This window comes from Canis lupus, chromosome 20 (assembly GCF_048164855.1).
Source record: "Canis lupus baileyi chromosome 20, mCanLup2.hap1, whole genome shotgun sequence".
NCBI classification, from domain to species: Eukaryota; Metazoa; Chordata; class Mammalia; order Carnivora; family Canidae; genus Canis; species Canis lupus.
Genome location: NC_132857.1, coordinates 42514211 through 42533192, shown reverse-complemented (window position 1 = coordinate 42533192; position 18982 = coordinate 42514211). Strand labels below are relative to the sequence as shown.

At 42.4% G+C, this 18982-nt stretch overlaps 1 protein-coding gene across 1 annotated transcript in view; it reads left to right on the top strand.

Moving 5' to 3' along the window:
• TMEM163 (transmembrane protein 163) overlaps positions 1-18982 on the top strand; it is a 224680-nt gene that overhangs the window by 171306 nt on the left and 34392 nt on the right. The window contains exon 5 of the mRNA XM_072789244.1: positions 12550-12646. Coding sequence (XP_072645345.1) covers positions 12550-12646 — 97 coding nt within the window. The remainder of the gene's footprint in view (positions 1-12549; positions 12647-18982) is intronic.

Genomic DNA, 18982 nt, shown 5'->3' with positions numbered 1-18982 from the left:
TCTTCGCTGAATAAACCTGGTTCGCTCCTGAAGGGAGCCTTTGCCCTCTGTTCCCTCTGTCCCGAGTCCTCTTCCCTGGTAGCTGCACAGCTCACTCTCCTATCTTCTAGGTCTTTGGTCAGATTTTCTGTCATCAAAGAGAAGTGTGACTACTGTATATAAAATAACACTCTCATTATTCTCTTCCTTCATGCTGCTTTATGCATCATGTGCTTATTTGCTCCCCTTTTTATTGTCTGACTCTCCCTGTGTAAGCTCCATGAGAACAAGGATTACTTTCTTGTAGGCTGCTGAATCCTTGTACTAGAGCATAATAGGTGTTGATCAGTATTGGTTGATGGATTGAAAGATTCTGGGTCGTCTCAGCATGCATTCCCCTTGCAGGGTATATTGGAAGCAGAGGTACTGGGTAGAGTTTGGCAACTCTTAGGATGGCTGTTTCCTGTTCTCTCCTTTCATCTCACCACACCCCAGAAACAACAGTGTGATACCTGGGGGGCTCCAGGAAATGGCCCTGGGAAGCCAGGCTCAGGAGATACCTCTTTGGCTAGGCTCAAGGTATTTGGCTGTCTGGGCATTCTTCCTCAAGCTTAGCAAATCCCAAGTAGACTCACTGCCAGCCCCCACTCCAGCCTTGCATTGCCTGTTCATGAATGTGCATCACCTCTCCTCTTTTGGCCAGTCTCAAAGTCAAGGTTGTCCTTGTGTCCTTCCCTGCTGACAATATCCGGTTGGTTCCCAAGTTCTATCAGTTTAGGCTTCTCAGTGTCTTTCTCTATCCATCCTCACCTGTCCTGGCCCCTGGTGTCAGATGACACCATGGGCCTCCCTTGCTTAAAATCCTCCGGTGACTTCCTGTCATTACTTAGAGATTCGTGTTTCCTCTTGATTTTTGCCTTATTTGCATATCACGTATGCTGTTATTTACTCAATATTTACCTAAATGTATTCTTTACTTTGCCTTAGGAATAATATCTTTGAAAGCATGGGGTGGTAATTGGTTTTTTTCCTATGTACCTATTAAATACAACACTCTGGTCCATGTACCATCTAAGAGTCGTTGGGTACCATGTCGATGTAAATGGTAGGTATTCTATTCATCCTTTCTAGTGGCTAAGTAATATTCCATTGTGTGTGTGTATGTGTGTACCTATCTGTGTGTGTGTGTGTGTGTATATCTATCAAAGGACTTCTTGCCTCCTTCTATGGTTTGGCCATTGTAGACATTGCTGCTATGAACACTGGGGTGCAGGTACCCCTTCATTTTACTACATCTGTATCTTTGGAGTAAATACCCAGTAGTATAGTTACTGGATCATAGGGTAGCTCTATTTTTAACTTCTTGAGGAACCTACTTACTGTTTTCCAGAGTGGCTGTACCAGCTTGTATTTCTACCACCAGCATAAGAAGGTTCTCCTTTCTCCACATCCTCGCCAACATTTGTTGTTACCTGAATTGTTAATTTTAGCTATTCTCACTGGTATAAAATGGTATCTCATTGTGCTTTTGATTTGTATTTTCCTGATGACAAGTGATGTGGAGCATTTTTTCACTTGCCTGTTAGCCATTTGTAGGTCTTCTTTGGAGAAATGTCTGTTCATGTCTTCTGCCCATTTCTTGACTGGATTGTTTGTTTTTTGGAGGGTGTTGAATTTGAAAAGTTCTTTATAGATCTTGGATACTACATATCTGATATGTAATTTGCATATATCTTCTCCCATTCTGTAGGTTGCCTTTTAGTTTTATTGACTGTTTCCTTTCAGTAATCAGACAACCAAAAGAAATAAAAGGCATTCAAATTGGCAAAGAAGAAGTGAAAGTCTCACTCTTCACAGATGATATGATAGTCTATGTGGAAAACCCAAGAGACTCCACCCCAAAATTGCTAGAACTCCTACAGCAATTCAGCAACATGGCAGGATATAAAATTAATGCACAGAAATGAGTTGCATTTCTGTACGCTAATAATGAGATTGTGATTGATTTGTGAATGCTGAACCACCCTTGCAGCCAGGAATAAATCACACTTAGTTGTACTGAATAATCCTTTAATGTAGGATCCTACTGGCTATATCTTGGTGAGAATTTTTACATCCATGTTCATTAGGGATATTGGTCTGTAATTTTCCTTTTTGATGTGGTCTTTATCTGGTTTTCCACTTTTTTTTAATTAAAATTTTAAAAAATTTAAGTACAGTTGACAAAATATCAAATTAGTTGTAGGTGTACAATGCAGTGATTTGACAATGATATACACTACAAAATGCTCACCATGGTAAGTGTGGTTACCATCTGTCATCATGTGAAGTTATTAGAATATTATTGACTATATTCCCTGTGCTGTACTTTTCATCTCTGTGACTTAACTTATTTCATATTGGGAAGTTTGTATCTCTTAATCTCCTTTGCCTATTTCATCCATTCCCTTCCACTCTGGCAACTACCAGTTCTATGTATTTATGGGTCTGTTTCTGCTTTTTTGTTTTTAGATTCCACATGTAAGTGAAAGCATATGGTATTGGTCTTTCTCTGACTGGCTTATTTCACTTTAGCATTATACTCTTTGAGTCTTCCATATTGTTGTGAATTGCAATATTTGTTCTTTTTTAAAACTGAGTGATATTCCATATTGTGTGTGTGTGTGTGTGTGTGTCTGTGTGTATAGCACACCTGATTTTTCTATTCATCTTTTGATGGGTATTTAGGTTGCTGACATATCTTAGATATTCTAAATAATGCTGCAGTAAACATAGGGCTGCATATATCTTTTAAAATTAATGTTTTCATTTTCTTTGGATAAGTACCTAGAGATGGAATTACTAGATCCTATGGTATCTCTATTTTTAATTTTTTGAGGACCTTCCATACCATTTTCCGCAGTGGCCGTACTAGTTTGCATTCCCACCTGCAGTGTATGAGGGTTCTCTTGTCTCCATATCCTCACCAACTCTTGTTTTTTCTTGTCATTTTGACACTAACCATTCTGACAGGTATGAGTTGATATCTCGCTGTGGTTTTGATTTGCATTTCCCTGATGATCAGTGATGTTGAGCAGCTTTTCACATCTATTGGCCACCTGTATGTCTTCTTTGTAAAATGTCTGATCAGGTCGTCTGCTTGTTTTTAATTGGAGTATAATTTTTGGTGTTGAGTTATATAAGCTCTTTGTATATTTTGAATATTGACCCCTTATTGACTATATCACTTGCAAATACTTCCTCCCATTCAGTTGATTATCCTTTTGTTTTGTTGATGGTTTCCTTCACTGTGCAAAGGCTTTTGAGTTGGATGTAGTCCCAGTTATTTATTTTTGCTTTTTATTTCTCCTCGGTTGAGGAGGCAGATCCAGAGAAATATTGCTAAGGCTGATGTTCTACAATTTACTGTTTGTGCTTTCATTTAAATAGTTTTATGGTTTTAGGACTTACAGTTAGGTCTTTAATTCATGCTGAATTTATTTTTACGTATGATGTAAGAAAAATGGTTCAGTTTCATTCTTTTGTGTGTAGCCATCCGGTTTCCCCAACACCATTTATTGAAGAGATTTTCTTTTCCCCACTGTGTATTCTTGATTACTTTGTTGTAGATTAATTGACCATATAAGTATGAATTTATTTTTGGTCTCTGTATTCTTTCCGCTAATCTGTAGGTCTAATTTTGTGCCAGTACTGTACTCTTTTGATTGTTACAGCTTTGTAGTATATTTTGAAATCGGGAATTGTGATGCCTCTAGCTTTGTTCTCCTTTCTAATGATTTTTTTTTTTTGGGCTATTGAGGCATTTGTGCTTCCATACAAATTTTAGAATTATTTGTTCTAGCTCTTTGAAAAATGCTGTTAGCATTTTGATAGGGATTGTGTTGAATCTAGATTGCTTTTAGCAGCATATTTTAACAGTATTTTCCCATTTCATAAGCATGGTATATCTTTTCATTTATTTTCATAAGCATGGTGTATCTTTCCATTTTTTAATTTGTTTTCAGTTTCTTTCATCATTGTCTTATGGTTCTCAGAGCATAGATCTTTGACCTGCTTGGTTGAATTTATTCTTAGCTATTTTATTCATTTTGATTTATTTATAAATGGGATTTTTTCTTAATTTCTCTTTCTGCCATCTCATTATTAGTGCATAGAAACAACAGATTTCTGATTTAGTTTTGTATCTGCAACTTTAGTAAATTAATTTATTATTTCTAAGAGGAGTTTTTTTTTTGCTGTTTTTTTTGGGGGGGTGTGGGGTCTTCAGGATTTCTCCATATCATATCATGATCTGCAGATAGTGACAGTTTCATCTTTCTTACCAATTTGGATGCCTTTTATTTCTTGTCTGATTACAATGGATAAGGCTTCCAGTCTATGTTGAATAAAAGTGACAGTAGACATCTTTGTTTTGTTTCTGATCTTAGAGGAAATGCTTTCAGTATTTCACCATTGAATATGTTAGCTGTAGGTTTGTCGTATGTGGCCCTTATCATGTTGAGGTATATTTTCTCTAAATCTATTTTTTGAGTATTTTTATCATGAGTGGATATTGAATCTTGTCAAATGCTCTTTCTGCATCTACTGAGATGATGATATGATTTCTACCCTGACATTGTTAATGTGGTGTATCATATTGTTGATTTGCGTATGTTGAATCATCCTTGCATTCCTGGAATAAATCTCACTTGATCACGGTGAAAGATCCTTTTAATGCATTGTTGAATTTACTTTGCTAATATGTTGTTGAGGATTTTTTAAATTTATATTCATCAGAGATATTGGCCTATAACTTTTTTTTTGATAATGACTTTGGTTTTGTTATCAGGGCAATGCTGATCTTATAGAATGAATTTGAAACCTTTCTTCCTCTTCTGTTTTTTGGAATAATTTGAGAAGGATAGGTATTAGCTCTTTTTTTCCCCCTTACTTTTCCAAAGTTGCTTCTCTTCATTCTTTTTTTTTAACTTTTACTGAGTTTTAATTTCAGTATCATTAACATACAGCGTTATGTGAGTTTCAAGTGTAAAAGGTATTAACTCTTCTTTAAATGTTTGGTAGAATTCACTTAGGAAGCCATCTGGTCCTTAAGTTTTTTGGGAATTTTTGGTTACCAATTCAGTTTTGTTACTAGTAATCTGTTCATGATTTCTATTTCTTCATGATTCAAATTTGCAAGATTGTACATTTCTATGAATTTATCTACTCTGGGTTCAATCTGTTAGCATATAGTTTTTCATAGTATCGTCTGTAATCATTTGTATCTCTGTAGTATTGGTTTTAAATTCTCCTCTTTAATTTCTGTTTTTAAGTCTTTTTTCGCCTGATGAGTCTGGCTAAAGGTTTATCAGTTTTGTTTACTTTTCAAATAACCAGCTCTTAGTTTCATTGATTTTTCCTTTTATTTCATTTATTTCCACTCTGATTTTTATTATTTCTATTTTTCTACTAACTTTGGGTTTTTCTAGTTCCTTTAGGTATAAAGTTCAATTGCTTGAGATTTTTTGTTGTTTTTTTTAGGTAGGTCTGTATTGTCATAAACTTTCCTCTCAGAACTGTTTTTGCTATGTCCCAAAGATATTGAATCATTGTGTTTCTATTTTCACTTGTCTCTGAGTGTCTTTTTATAATTTCCTTTTCAATTTCTTTGTTGACCCATTAGATGCTTGGTAGCATGGTTAGCCTTCATGTGTTTATGTTTTTTCCCCCACTAATTTTCTTATATTGATTCCTAGTTTCAAATCATTTTGGTCAGTAAAGATGCTTGATATGATTTCAGAATTACTAGACTTATTTAGACTTGTTTTGTAGCCTAAAATATGATCTATCTTTAATTGGGGTATGAACATATCTATGTGCAGCACCTCTACTTTGCATTTTCACTGAAGCAGGTTCCCACAGTGCACTTTTGCTCATTAAATGCCCCTTTCATGGAGTGTCCTCCCTAACCTTCCATTTTTTTTCAGGCTAATGTTTCCTATCCATTCTTCTAGACCTAGCTTAAATGTCACACTGCAGGGGTGGCTGGATGGCTCAGTCAGTTAAGCATCTGCTTTCAGCTCAGATCATGATACCAGAGTCCTGGGATCAAGCCCTGCATGGCGCTCCCTGCCCAGCAGTGAGTCTGCTTCTCCCTCTGCCTCTCCCCCTCTCCCCCACTCATTCTCTCTTTCTCTCTCTCTCTCTCTCTCTCTCTCTCAAATGAATAAATAAATATCTTAAAAAAATAAATGTCACACCACAGAGACATCTTTCCTTCCCACTCTGTCTCCAGGTTGTATTTAACCATATTACTGTATTCATTTTGTTTCTGTCCATTTTCATATTCATGAGTAATGACTTACTGTGATGATTTTCAGGATTCCCATCCTATATTTGTGCTCTCAGGAGATTGCGAATAGATTATGTTTTCCTTAGCCTCAAGGCTTGGCATGTAAACCTAAGACGTGAATGACTAAAGTACAAATCCCCTTCTAAAAAAAAATGCTGTTACCCCTGTGGAGCAGTAGCTGTGGCTGAGATTGGCTGACATTAGATGAGAACAAGAGTGGGACTTAGCATGTAAACTGGGGAGTTGAAGGGTCTTACTGGATGGAAGGAAGTGATGCATTCATTAGTGGAAAATACCAAAGGCATGATGCTCCTTTGCAACAGCAGACACTGCCAGCCCCACATAAATTTACCTGATCCTGATGAGTAGCTTCTGGGCTTCCCTCCCTTCCACCCTCCCTTTTTAAAACATGTCTTACCAAGAAAATATATAGAGAGGTTGGATAGATAGATAGAGAGAAAGCATTCATATGTGTGTCTGTATATACACTGATGAACCTCTGTATTTTCAGTGCAACCTTTAGAACTGCACTGATATTTCACTAACCACCCATGGCCATTTAAATTATAATTTTTTGAAAGCAGTTAAAATTAAATTTTCATTTCTTCATTTGCTCTAGCAACATTTGAACACTCAGTAGCCACATATGCCTGGTGGCTACTATACTGGACAGTGCAGAATAGAACACTTCATAGACACAGAAAAGTCTATTGGACTGCATTGCTGTAGCATCTAATTGTTTTATAAATCACTCCTGTTGACTTTTGTCCCTTAGCATTGAAGCTAGGAAAAAAGGATCCTGTGTAAACAAGATTTTAATTGGATGTGTTCTTGTCAGCTGGTACCTTCATACAGATATAAACAAAGGACCATTTGTTGAGGAAGGTGGTTACATGTGAGTTGGTAGTTCTATGTTGAGGAGCTGGATAATCTTACCATGGAGGGGATATAGACCACTTGCCTGGAGAGCTCTGGCTTGAGGAACCATTCACACCACAACCTGTTCACAGTGCAGCAGATAGATGAGGATGAAGGTAGAGAAGAAAGATGGGAGTGTTGGTGGGGAAGGAGGTGGGGTCCGGAGCTTAGAAAATCAAGGGAAGGAGGAAGATGGTGGTCTTGAATCAAATGTTTGGCATAGGCATTATAGAGAATGAGAAATGGCTCATAAGCATTTATTGCTCACTTTCTCCTTCCTTTTATCTTTGTGGCTTTATTTAAAATGACAGAGCGCACGAAGGGAGAGAGAGCCTAGCTGGAATAAAATACACCAGAGATTGTGCATTGCTAAGTACTATGTGCTCATCTCTTGACTGTCTTTTATTTTTTATCACTTCACATTTGGTTGATGGCCCAGATTACAAGTGCTTTGCGCACCAGGACGAAAGATGATAAATAAAACATTGACACTTTAAGCTGAGGATTGAACTGATTAATTGCCAGGACTACCGTGTTTTAGGTCTTTTGTAAATTAGGGGATGACTAGACAAAACTTCTCCTGTTTGGCTGTTTGGATATGATAGAAAATATCTTAGAACTGATATAGGATTCAAGCTTTCTTAATGTGAACCACGAGCCTTAAAACCTACAACTGACAAGAGACCAAATTTTCAACCTGACATCATTTTGGATGTGAGACTGTCAGTAGGTTTTGCTCTTATAATTTCAGAGGCAAAAAAAAAAAAAAATTAATGCTTTACTGCAAGTTTATTCATAGAATTACAATGCTGTGCATAATTAGTAATCTGTAGCCTTTAACAGAAGAAAAAGAGATGCCCAATGACTTTAGTCATTTCTTTAAATTTTACTTAGTCGTCTGTCAGACAGTAAATGTGTCTTGGGGAAGACTCTGTTTTGACTGCATCAGAAATACCAGAAGGACTTATTAAAACCCAGATCGCTAGGCCCCATCCCCAGAGTTCTGATTCAGCAGATCTGGGGTGGACTCAAGAATTTGCTGTTTTAACAAGTTCCCAGGTGATGCTGATGTTGCTGATCTGTGGACCACTCTTTGACAACCAGTGGTCCTGTGGGAGTTTAAATTCAACTTCAGTCTGTGTTCATTTGGGGGATTATGTTGACGGAGGCATTGCATTTGCCTCTTTTTGAGTCATAATGTTTTTCACCTCTGAGGATTTGGCAGGAGGGAAGGAATATGTGTTCATTCCGGTGACCTGGCAGCTCAGTGCTGTCAGGCCCGTGGACTCATTGTCCTTCATTTGCCAGGTCAGCCTCTCCTGGTGAAGGCCACGACAGGCTAATAGGGCAGTTATCCTCCATCGCTCCTCCTCTTGCCTCCTCTCAAACTAGGAAGCAGCACACACTTGCAGAAAGAAGCAGCCGTATCTGTAGTGTTGGCTCCTGACCCAAATCGTCCCTGCATCTTGGAGGCCACCACAGTCCCAGGGTGGTGGAGGTAGTGAGGATGTGGTGTGGATGCCGAGAGTCTTTGAGTGGCCAGGTGGTTGACTGGGGCTGGCTGCTGGCAGGCAGTCAGGAGACCAGGCTGTATTTCTAAATGGACTTCAAACCCTTTGAGTGACCTTGGGCAAGTCTCCTAATCCTTGACTTTCCTATTTTGACCACTTGTGTTTATGGAACACACCTCTTTCCTTCCCAGTTTGAAAAATAGCAGAAAACCAGAATCTCAGATCTGGTGAGTAGCCTCCGGGGCATTTATGCGCTGATGTGCGGAACTCTGAGTGCCTGAGGACAAAGCTGCCGTGTAAACACAATATATTATTAATAAAATGTTAAAAAATAGCATCACACCCTCTGCTAATAATAGCTGGTTTAGGCTGTGGGAGCAGCTTTGACACGCAAGCTCCCAGCGGTGTTGAAGGAAGGGTGACTATGGTTTTTGAATTTGCAAGAAGATGAAAACCAGGCTTTAAAACATTTTTGAACATAATCATATGTATATTTGTGAAGAAAATATGATTATACTTTGGTGAAATTCAACTTCAGCAAACCAAACCATCAATTTATTTTTATTTTGATTTTTGATTTTTGTTCCATTTCAGAGTGGTTTTGTAATGTGGGCCATTCAATAGGCATTTTGGCTAAAGTGTTAGGTGTGTCCTTCCCCTTCCCATCTGTATTGGTAAGTGGTCAGTGCCCCTTAAACTCCATGGGGGGACACTTAGAAGTTATCTAGTCATTACTTAATTGGTGACTATATCCACTCTCCAGATGCATATGAGGCACCTGCTATGTGCTCTTGTAGATACTGAGATACAAAAATATGGGTTCTTGCCCTATAGGGATCTGTAGCATAATTTTGATTCAAGATATATAAGCAAGATATTATGTAAGGAGATCATTACGTCCTTTATATTTGTCTCCTTAAAAATGTAAGCAAAATTCAAATCCACTTTTGGTGCACTGTAATGGTATTTCTACAGTGATCTGAAGAAAATAGTTTCCTGCAGCGTCACTTATACCTGTCAGCAGGAAGCCCCGACATTTGTTTCTTCCTCCACCCTCCGAGAAGTATGGAGATGAAGACTTCCTGAGTGTCATACCTTGTCTGTAGAAGGTCTAGCACCCAAGCGATGGCTGCCCTTCTTGTGTCTCAGAGAGGGAGAGCTGTTCAGTTGAATAAATACATGACACATCTCCTAGGGACCATGAGACCCTCTTCCTTCCTCGCCAGCTGCGATGACTGCTCCCTCCTTGCCCTCTGTCCATGGAGCTGTGGCTTTCTATGCCCCAGGGGAAGCTCCTTAAGGGCAGGGCCCCCACCTGGGCCTAGGTGAAGGCCTCAGCTCCAGTACCTCTGGGAGTTGCCTCGGAGCTTTGAAACAAATGCAGACAGATGCCTGGGTTCACCCCCAGAGATTTTCAGTGCAGGTGAACTGGAAGTGGTCCCTGGGCGACTTCAAAAACACACCCCAGGTGAGTGCAGTATGTCCCTGGGTTGAGAAACTGAGTTTGTGGTGGAATTTATCTGAAAGCGTAAATCAGAGAGTCTCTGGTACACACTCAGGAATTTTTTGAATGGAGAAAAGCACAACTTCCATGGGAGGCCTGTCCTGACTTGAGGCTCTTTTCCTATAAATAGGACCTCCCAGTGTGCAGAACAGAATGGTTATTTCAGGTGCTGGTCACAGTGGCCCTTAGCTACCTTCCCTATGAGCACAGCTGGGTGTCTGGGGCCAGTGCCTCGGGAGCCTTCCTTCCCCCGGCCCTGGGATTCCTCAGTTTTTCTCTACTGTCTCGTCACTGCAGAGCCTCCAGTAGATGTACCTCGTTCCCTCATGGCGCCCCTCCTGGCTGCAGCACCTTTTGCCCCATAGCCTGCCAGGACTGGGGTTACCAGCCTCAGGCTCAGTGCCTCATGCCAGCGTTCTTCCCTCCTGCCACTGAATCAGTCAGTACTTACAGCCTGAATTACCTTTTCTCCTCCTTGAATCTGTGTTCCCCTCAACCCATGTTCATTTGGGGGATGTATGGTGCCTATAGGGGATCACCTGTGTGGTGCACAGGACCAGGTCAGGTCCTCTTTTGCTCAAGTCTGTACCAAGCTCCCCAGCCCATTCATTACTTTTCCTACAATCTGTACATTTTGTGTTTTGCACCAGTCTTCAGTGATCTCTTCTTCTGTCTGTGTTTCCGAAAAACTAAACCGGACAACTAGAGGACACATTGGAAGCATGCAGTGGGCTCCAAGCAGCCTTATTTACCTGCTTATTTTGGACTTTTAGGTTTGGAGGATCATGTCTGTCCATGAGCTGAGTAGGATTCTAACTAAGTAGATGTTACTTCAATGTTATGTGGGCAGATTTGGGCTGTTCTGTTCGTCCAGAGAAGGGGATCCAAGGTGGACGATGAAGAATGGTTTTATTTGAGAGTTGAGGGCTGAGGAGGCTGCTAAGTGACAGGGACATGAGGTTGGGATAGGAATGAACTAGAGGCAACTGTAGGCATTCATTTTTTCCCCTTTTTAAAATTTTCATTTGGTGTTTTGACTCCTGTATCACTGTTGTCATTTCCTCGTGTTTACTTTCATTTTTCACCTTTGCTTCTCCCACAAATTTTTCCGTCTGGTTTGCCAGAGAAAACTACAATGTCCTGAGCACCCCCAGACTTTCTATCAGCCTACACCCCGTACCCCCTGTTTGTGCATCCCCTGGTTTATCTCCTGCTACCTCCTGTGCTGATATCTAGATTGAACTCTTTCTTTTCTTTTCTTTTCTTTTCTTTTCTTCTTTTCTTTTCTTTTCTTTTCTTTTCTTTTCTTTTCTTTTCTTTCTTTCTTTCTTTCTTTCTTTCTTTCTTTCTTTCTTTCTTTCTTTTCTTTCTTTTCCTTCCTTCCTTCCTTCCTTCCTTCCTTCCTTCCTTCCTTCCTTCCTTCCTTCCTTCCTTCCTTTCCTTCCTTTCCTTCCTTTCCTTCCTTTCCTTTCTTTCCTTTCTTGATTTTATTTATTCACGAGAAACAGAGAGTCAGAGACATAGAGGGAGAAGCAGGCTCCTCACAGGGAGCCCTATGTGGGACTCCATCCCTGGACCTCGGAATCACGCCCTGAGCCACCCAGTCATCCTGAACTCATTCTTTCTTTACTCCTTTCCTTTCCTTTTAAATAATTGCTTCCTCTTGGCATAAATACTCTATCTTTTGTCATTACCAAATTATTCTTCCTTTTTATCTTTGGGAAAATGCAATGGTGTCTATCACATCATATTAGAGATATCCAGAGTGGATTTTTCTTTTCCTTTGTTTTTGCCAACATTAATGGGTTATTATTAATTTTCTTGATGCTAATTTCATCCTCAGGTGGGAAATATTACTCCCATTTTGATAGGTGAGGATGTAGAAGCCAAAAAGAGTAGCTTGACCAAGATCAAGCTTGTTAAATGGTAGAGCTTGGGATGTCTCAGGCCAGAGCCTTCACTTTTGTGCTGTTAAACTCTGAACCCTCCAGCTGGAGGAGGACCAGCATATTGTGTTACCAGGCCAAAGGGATGGAATTAACACCCTTGAAGTTTCTTCCATGCCAGTGTTCTTGGGATGCTCTGAGATTATGTACGATGGTGAGCCCTTTTCCATGGGGTTGATTTTGCTAATAAATTGGCCTGGGACCCTAGAGGTGAGTCAGTATCAATTCTTGGACTGTGAGTGGCCATGGTGGGCATGTGGTGAATTACGGGTGAGTACCAGTACCTTGGGTTGTGTTATTGTGTAAAGAGCAGAGTGGACTTCTCCCAATTAAGACTCTCAATGTTTTGTTTCTTTGCAGAGCCTGTGTCATCTTGGGGGTGATATTCCTTCTGTCATCTATATGCATAGTGGTCAAAGCCATCCATGACCTCTCGACTAGGCTGCTCCCAGAAGTGGTAAGGTCCTCCTTCTTCTTTAACAATTTTTCCGGGAGCTACCGGCCTCTGACAAAGCATTTACTGGGGCAGGTCAGGTGGGTGGAAGGAGAATATATAGCATTTTAGGAGTCCAAAAGAACTCACAGCACACTGTGAATGACTTGGTAGAGTGAGGTCCTGGGTGACAGGAGAAAACTTCCAAGTAGTTGAGGTGGTACTGGGTTCTGGGTTCTGTGTCTCTCTCCTTAGATCTATTGACTATTTTTATTTTTATTTTTTTATTTTTTATTTTTTTAAACAAATTTTATTTTTTTTTAATTTTTTTAAATTTATTTATGATAGTCACAGAGAGAGAGAGAGAGAGAGAGAGAGAGGCAGAGGGAGAAGCAGGCTCCATGCAGGGAGCCCGACGTGGGATTCGATCCCGGGTCTCCAGGATCGTGCCCTGGGCCAAAGGCAGGCGCCAAACCGCTGCGCCACCCAGGGATCCCTATTGACTATTTTTAAAGCAAGATGTCTTTTATGTAAAAGGAGATGGGATGATTTTTATGTAGCAGAATGATCCAATCTGTGCTGTTCATATCTGTTGTTCTTTGTCTAGTCAATGGTTATTGTAATCAGGATTATTTTTCTCTTTTGCACCTTGTATCAATCCATTCACATTGGATTTTCTGGCACAGCTGACATTCAGATGCAGAAACTGGAAGATGCAATTTCATATTAAAGTGTGTCTTTGACTGCTTTGTTCTTTGGCTGAGAGCCATTACCTGCACTCTGATTCTTTCCCCACCCTCTCCTTTTAGGAATGGGGTGGGGAGGGGGCAGGGAAAGTACTTGAAGGTCTCTTATCAGGTTATCTTCATAGAAGGCAGCTGACTTACTTACCAAGAGATGGAGTTACTGGCATTACAGTGATTCTCTAAATACAAGTTGCATAGTGATTTAAATGCAAAAATATGGGCTCTTCTCTTAGGATGTGATCTGAGTTTGGCTACCTGCACCGTCTTATATACCAGGCCTAAATTAGTGGACCTTTCATTGCACTTTTAGAAAAATATGCGTTAATCCATTCTGGGGTGAGATATTTGCATATTTATGGGAAAGAATAAAATTAAGTGGGACCTGACACTGCATTTAGGAGAATTATGAAAATGGGTGCTCTAAGTTACCAGCCCCTCTCCCGACTGAAATGAGATCAGACGCCAGTCCTTTCCTAACTCACGGGGATCTTACCTATTATTTGTCATCACAGCTGGCCTGAAGCTTATTGTCTACTATCTCAGCAACAGCGAGGAAAGGTGGACACCCAGCTGTGGCCTTCGGTCCTTGCCGGAAGCAGAGCTAGCTGAGGGGAATAGTCCTATCTCATACTCTGTGTTCTTAATCTTGCCACCGTGATGCCTCGCTCTGATCTCCTCCTTGTGATCTCTCTCTGGCCCAGGATTCTGGACTTTTCCATCCTTTCCTCCACCAGACTTGCCATCCTAAGTTCCATTCTGTCAGAACCTGAGTCTTAGCATTAAGTATGATTAATTAAGATGTCAGCCAGATAACGTCTTTGCGTTTTTACAGGGGATGGAGACATGCCTCCACTCAAAGAAATATTTATGGGTAGGAATTTTTAGCACAAGGCTAGTTGACACGTTCATTCATTTAGGCATTAAAAGTTAATTTGCAGCAGAGCCAACTTGATAAGGAGTGAGCAGCTGTGCTCATGAACCTTTGCACAGGCCCTCCTTGGCTTTCTCTTGAGAGTGGAACCATTTTTACTTGGAAACAGTCTCACATCCTGTGGTCCAAATGCTCCTGAGGGAAGAAGCTCACCAACTGAAATTCCACACCAAGGTACAAACGCCTGATGCCCTGACCACGTGGGGTTCAGAGAGGGCCAAGAGCTCCATGATTTTATCCAACACTGGCCCTGTCCTTGGAGGACTCACACCCACTGCCTCTCTGATGAGCCCTGGTGTGGGATTTAAGAATCAGACCCATTTATGGTCACTTCCTCAGAACTCTGACAAAAAGAATAAGGTGGTTTTATTGTTTTGGTTTAAGTCTTCAGCATTATGGAAAGATAACAAGGGTACGTGAGCTCCCATCCCCAGACAGAAGGCCTTCTAATCAGCTTAGTGGCACACGAGGGTCCAGACAAACGCTGCCAGGTAGTTGCTGACAGTGTTTCAATCCGGAGTCTTTGGGTTCCCACTCTCTGCTCTAGAGGTTTGCAGAAGCCCACAGGCCAGAGCCGGATCCCCAGTCCCTGGCCAGTGGGAATTCGGCACCAGTGTTTGTCCACATCTAAGTCAGGAGGCATGATCACATACTCCCAGAAGCCAGTCCTGAAAGCAGGAGCTGCTCTGTGTAGCCAGTGGTCTGCGGGAGCGTGCCTGGAAGAAAGGCCTGCCCTCTGGTGGTGCCAGGCAGACTTGCTGTGCTGTCAGGGCCGTCAGATCTTCCAGGTTTTCAAGAGTGGAAGCCTATGTTTAATGTGAACTAAATGGGCAACTCATTAAATATTTTTGAAAACCCTGGTTAGGAGTGGATGGGCAATTTCGTTGAAGTCAAATAAAGTATGCCTGTAGCTGTTGAAATCAGGGAGACTCGTCTTCAGGGCCATGTCATGATTTTAGGTCTGAGTTACAGCCTTGCCCTCAACCGCAGAACTGCCTTTTTTTAAGACCAAAAAAAAACAAAAACAAAAAGGTTTGTTCCAGTGTAGGTAACACACAGTGTAATATGAGTTTCAAGTGGACAATGTAGTGACTCAACAATTCCATACATCACCCAATGCTCATCACGATAAGTGCCCTCCTTAATCCCTGTCACCTATTTCACCCATCCCCCCACCCACCTTCCCTCTGGGAACCATCAGTTTGTTCTCTAGAGTTAAGAGTCTGTCTCTTGGTTTGTCTCTTCTTCTTTTGTCCATTTGTTTTGTTTCTTAAATTCCACACATGAGTGAAATCCTATGGTATCTGTCTTTCTCTGACCTATTTCTCTTAGCATTATACTCTGTAGCTCCATGCTTCTCCATCAAGTGGGACTCAGTGGTGGTCTCAGCATGTCCAGCAGGGTGTCCACCTTTAGCCTCAAGAGATTGTCGTCTTCCTCCACCTGCTGGTTCCGCCTGCGGAGCTGCTGAGCTCCCTCCGGGCCACACCTCCACTAATCCCCGACTCTGCTATCCACTGGCCATTTTCAAACTTAAGGCTTTGTCCCACCACGTTCATGGTGGGGGTTCCATAGTCCAGGCCCAGCTTCACCTCCTGGGTTGACCAATTCAGATTATGCAGTTTGGAGAGAGAAGCGAACGTTTTCTAAGGACTGAACGTATTCCCAAAGAGAGGCATCTTTGGCCTGATGAAGGAAAGTTGGCAAAATTTTATTCTTTTTTATGGCTGAGTAATATCCCATTGGGTATATATATCACATCCTCGTTATTCCCTTCATCAGTCATTGGACACTTGGAAGAACCCTCCTGCTCTGTTTGTGGGAAGGCAAACTGGTGCAGCCACTGTGGGAAAACAGTATGGAGGTTCCTCAAAAAGTTAAAAATAGAGCTACCCTATGATCTAGTAATCACACTGCTAGGTATTTACCCAAATAAAACAAAACCACAAATCCAAAAAGATATATGTACCCCTCTGCTTATTGCAGCATGATTTCTAATAGCCAAACTATAGAAACAGAGCTGCTTTTTTAGGTATGATTTCTATAGGGTTATTTTTACTGTGGGTTTGTCAGAAGCAGCATTTACCTGACCCTGGGCCTGTTTCCTGGTGGATTTTTTATTTTATTTTTATTTTTATTTATTTTATTTTTTTAAGGATTTTATTCAGTGGGGCGGGGGGAGAGAGAGAGAGAGACAGGCAGAGAACACAGGCAGAGGGAGAAGCAGGCTCCATGCAGGGAGCCTGACATGGGACTCAATCCCGGGCCTCCAGGATCACACCCTGGGCCAAAGGCAGGCGCCAAACCACTGAGCCACCCAGGGATCCCTTATTTTTATTTTTAATGTAGCTGCAACCCTTTCAGAGTGAGGATAATCGAAAGAACATGTAAGCTTTGAATAAGAAAGCTATGTGGTTTGGAATTTCCCATGAAGTACAGTGACTCTGAGCTGTGCTGGTGTCACTGGGCCCTTGGCATCGTCCTGGAGAAGCCAGGCCAGTCGGCTCTCCGGGGGCCCCAGCACAGGAATTTGTGCTACTGGGAGGCCTTCATGACTAAATGGTCTACGTCTGTTCCACACAAACTGCACGTGAGCACGTCGGAGCATTCATGAATCAGGATCCAAAAGAACCTTCTCAGAAGTTATATGAACAGTGGTTCTAGAAGTTGAGGAGAGTTAATAGTGCCTCACATGTAGTGGTTGCCCTATGACTGTGGATCGCTTTGAAAAGAACATCATCCTCTTCCTTTTTTCCCCCCTGCCGCCCCCTGTGTAGGTAAGAGGGACAGGTGGCCTCTTCTCCTTTTGGTAGGATGTGGGGGCTCTGAGGCTCTGATCTTCCTGAGGTGGTCAGCTGGCTGCTGGCGGAGCTTAGGTTTTTTTTTTTTTTTTTTTTTAATTTTTATTTATTTATGATAGTCACAGAGAGAGAGAGAGAGAGAGAGAGAGAGAGAGGCGCAGAGACACAGGCAGAGGGAGAAGCAGGCTCCATGCACCGGGAGCCCGATGTGGGATTCGATCCCGGGTCTCCAGGATCGCACCCTGGGCCAAAGGCAGGCGCCAAACCGCTGCACCACCCAGGGATCCCCGGAGCTTAGGTTTAAGGCGGCGTCTCCTAGTCCAGGGCTCTCTTGGCTGCTGGAACTGTCAGGCTTCTATGGTCCTCTTGTTCTTTGGCATTAAGGGTCTGGCCCTCCTGTGTTCTCATTCTCAGGGGGGCTGCTGACAGGGCTGTCCTAGAGAGGATGGCCAGGCCCCCCGCAGGCCCCATGCCTGGCCTTTCGGGCTACGCCGGCTACCTCCATCCCTTACCATTCTCCGTCCACACTCTTTGTCTCCTGGAAGCGCCACAGGCAGGTTGACCCTGAAGCAGTGGAGAGGGCCAGGGCCGTGGGACAAGCATGGGATGAGGGGAGTCAGGAGATGCGTGGAATCACATGGCGGGAAGCGCTTTAGGGGAGCTGCGTAGCACACGGAAGGTATGTGGGTGTGGCAGGCTGACCTCCTGGAGGAGGGTCCCCTCTCTGCCTCATCTTACCCACGAGGAGACCAGCACAGGCAAGTCGCTTAGCCTCCCTGGCCCTGGACTTCCGCATATGTACAATGGAGATAGTACTTAATGTCAGGGGTTTAGGGTAAGGATGAAATGAGCCGTTTATTTAAAATAACAGTCATTAAAAGACAGTGCCACTGTGGTGCCTGCTGCCCTTAACGCTCTGAGTTTTGATGTCTCTGAAGAGCGTGCTGGTCAGTGTTACCTCAAGTTGTGGCCTGAGGTCCTTTCAGACTGGGCCCCTCAGTCCCCTTTACTTGGCTTCTGCTCTCCCCTCAGGCTGGCTGGAGCTGGTAGTGTGCTCTCTCGGGCTCCCGGTCGTAGCCAGTCTTGGGCTGTGTTTGGTAGAACAACAACACGGTGTTGGAAGACCTGACCTCCAAGGCTGCCTCCCTACTCGTCAGATGTGTGGCTTGTGGCAGATCATGGCTCCTCTCTGGGAAGATTCCCTCGGTGTTAGTGGGTGTCAGGCCACCTACTGTACCACAGAGATTGGGAGTTAAATGAGGTAATGAATGTGGAAATGCTGTGTAAACTGTCATGCTTTACAAAAGAGGGAGGTGATCTTGGTTCTGATCCCAAGGCCATAGAAGTCCCATTCTTGGCCATGAGCTTCCTGTCAGTGTCCTGTTCAGCTGGACCAGCTCACTAGCTTCTCCTGCCTATAGTAGACCAGGACTTCTTCATCTGGAGCTCTCAGCCAGTGTCTGCATCCAACCTCCTTCAGTGGTCATGTGGCAGTAATAGTGATTGCAGCTATAATTAAAATAATAACTACAGGGGCACCTGGGGGCTCAGTTGGTTAAGTGTCTGCCTTCAGCTCAGGTCATGATCCCAAGGTCCCCCGCATTAGGCTCCCTGCTCAGCAGGGAGTCTGCTTCTCCCTCTCTCTCTGCCCCTCCCCTTGCTCATGCTCTCTTTCTCTGTCTCTCAAATAAATAAGTAAAATCTTAAAAAAGTAATAACTAGAGATTGGCAATAAATGATGCATGGCCATGTGCTGATAATAATAATTATTACCATCTAACTGTCTACTAGTCCCTAGACCCTGGGGCACTGAGGATGCAAAGTCAAGTAGCACTAGTGGCTAGAATTTTCTCATTGCCCTGCAAAGCCCTTGACTTCTCAC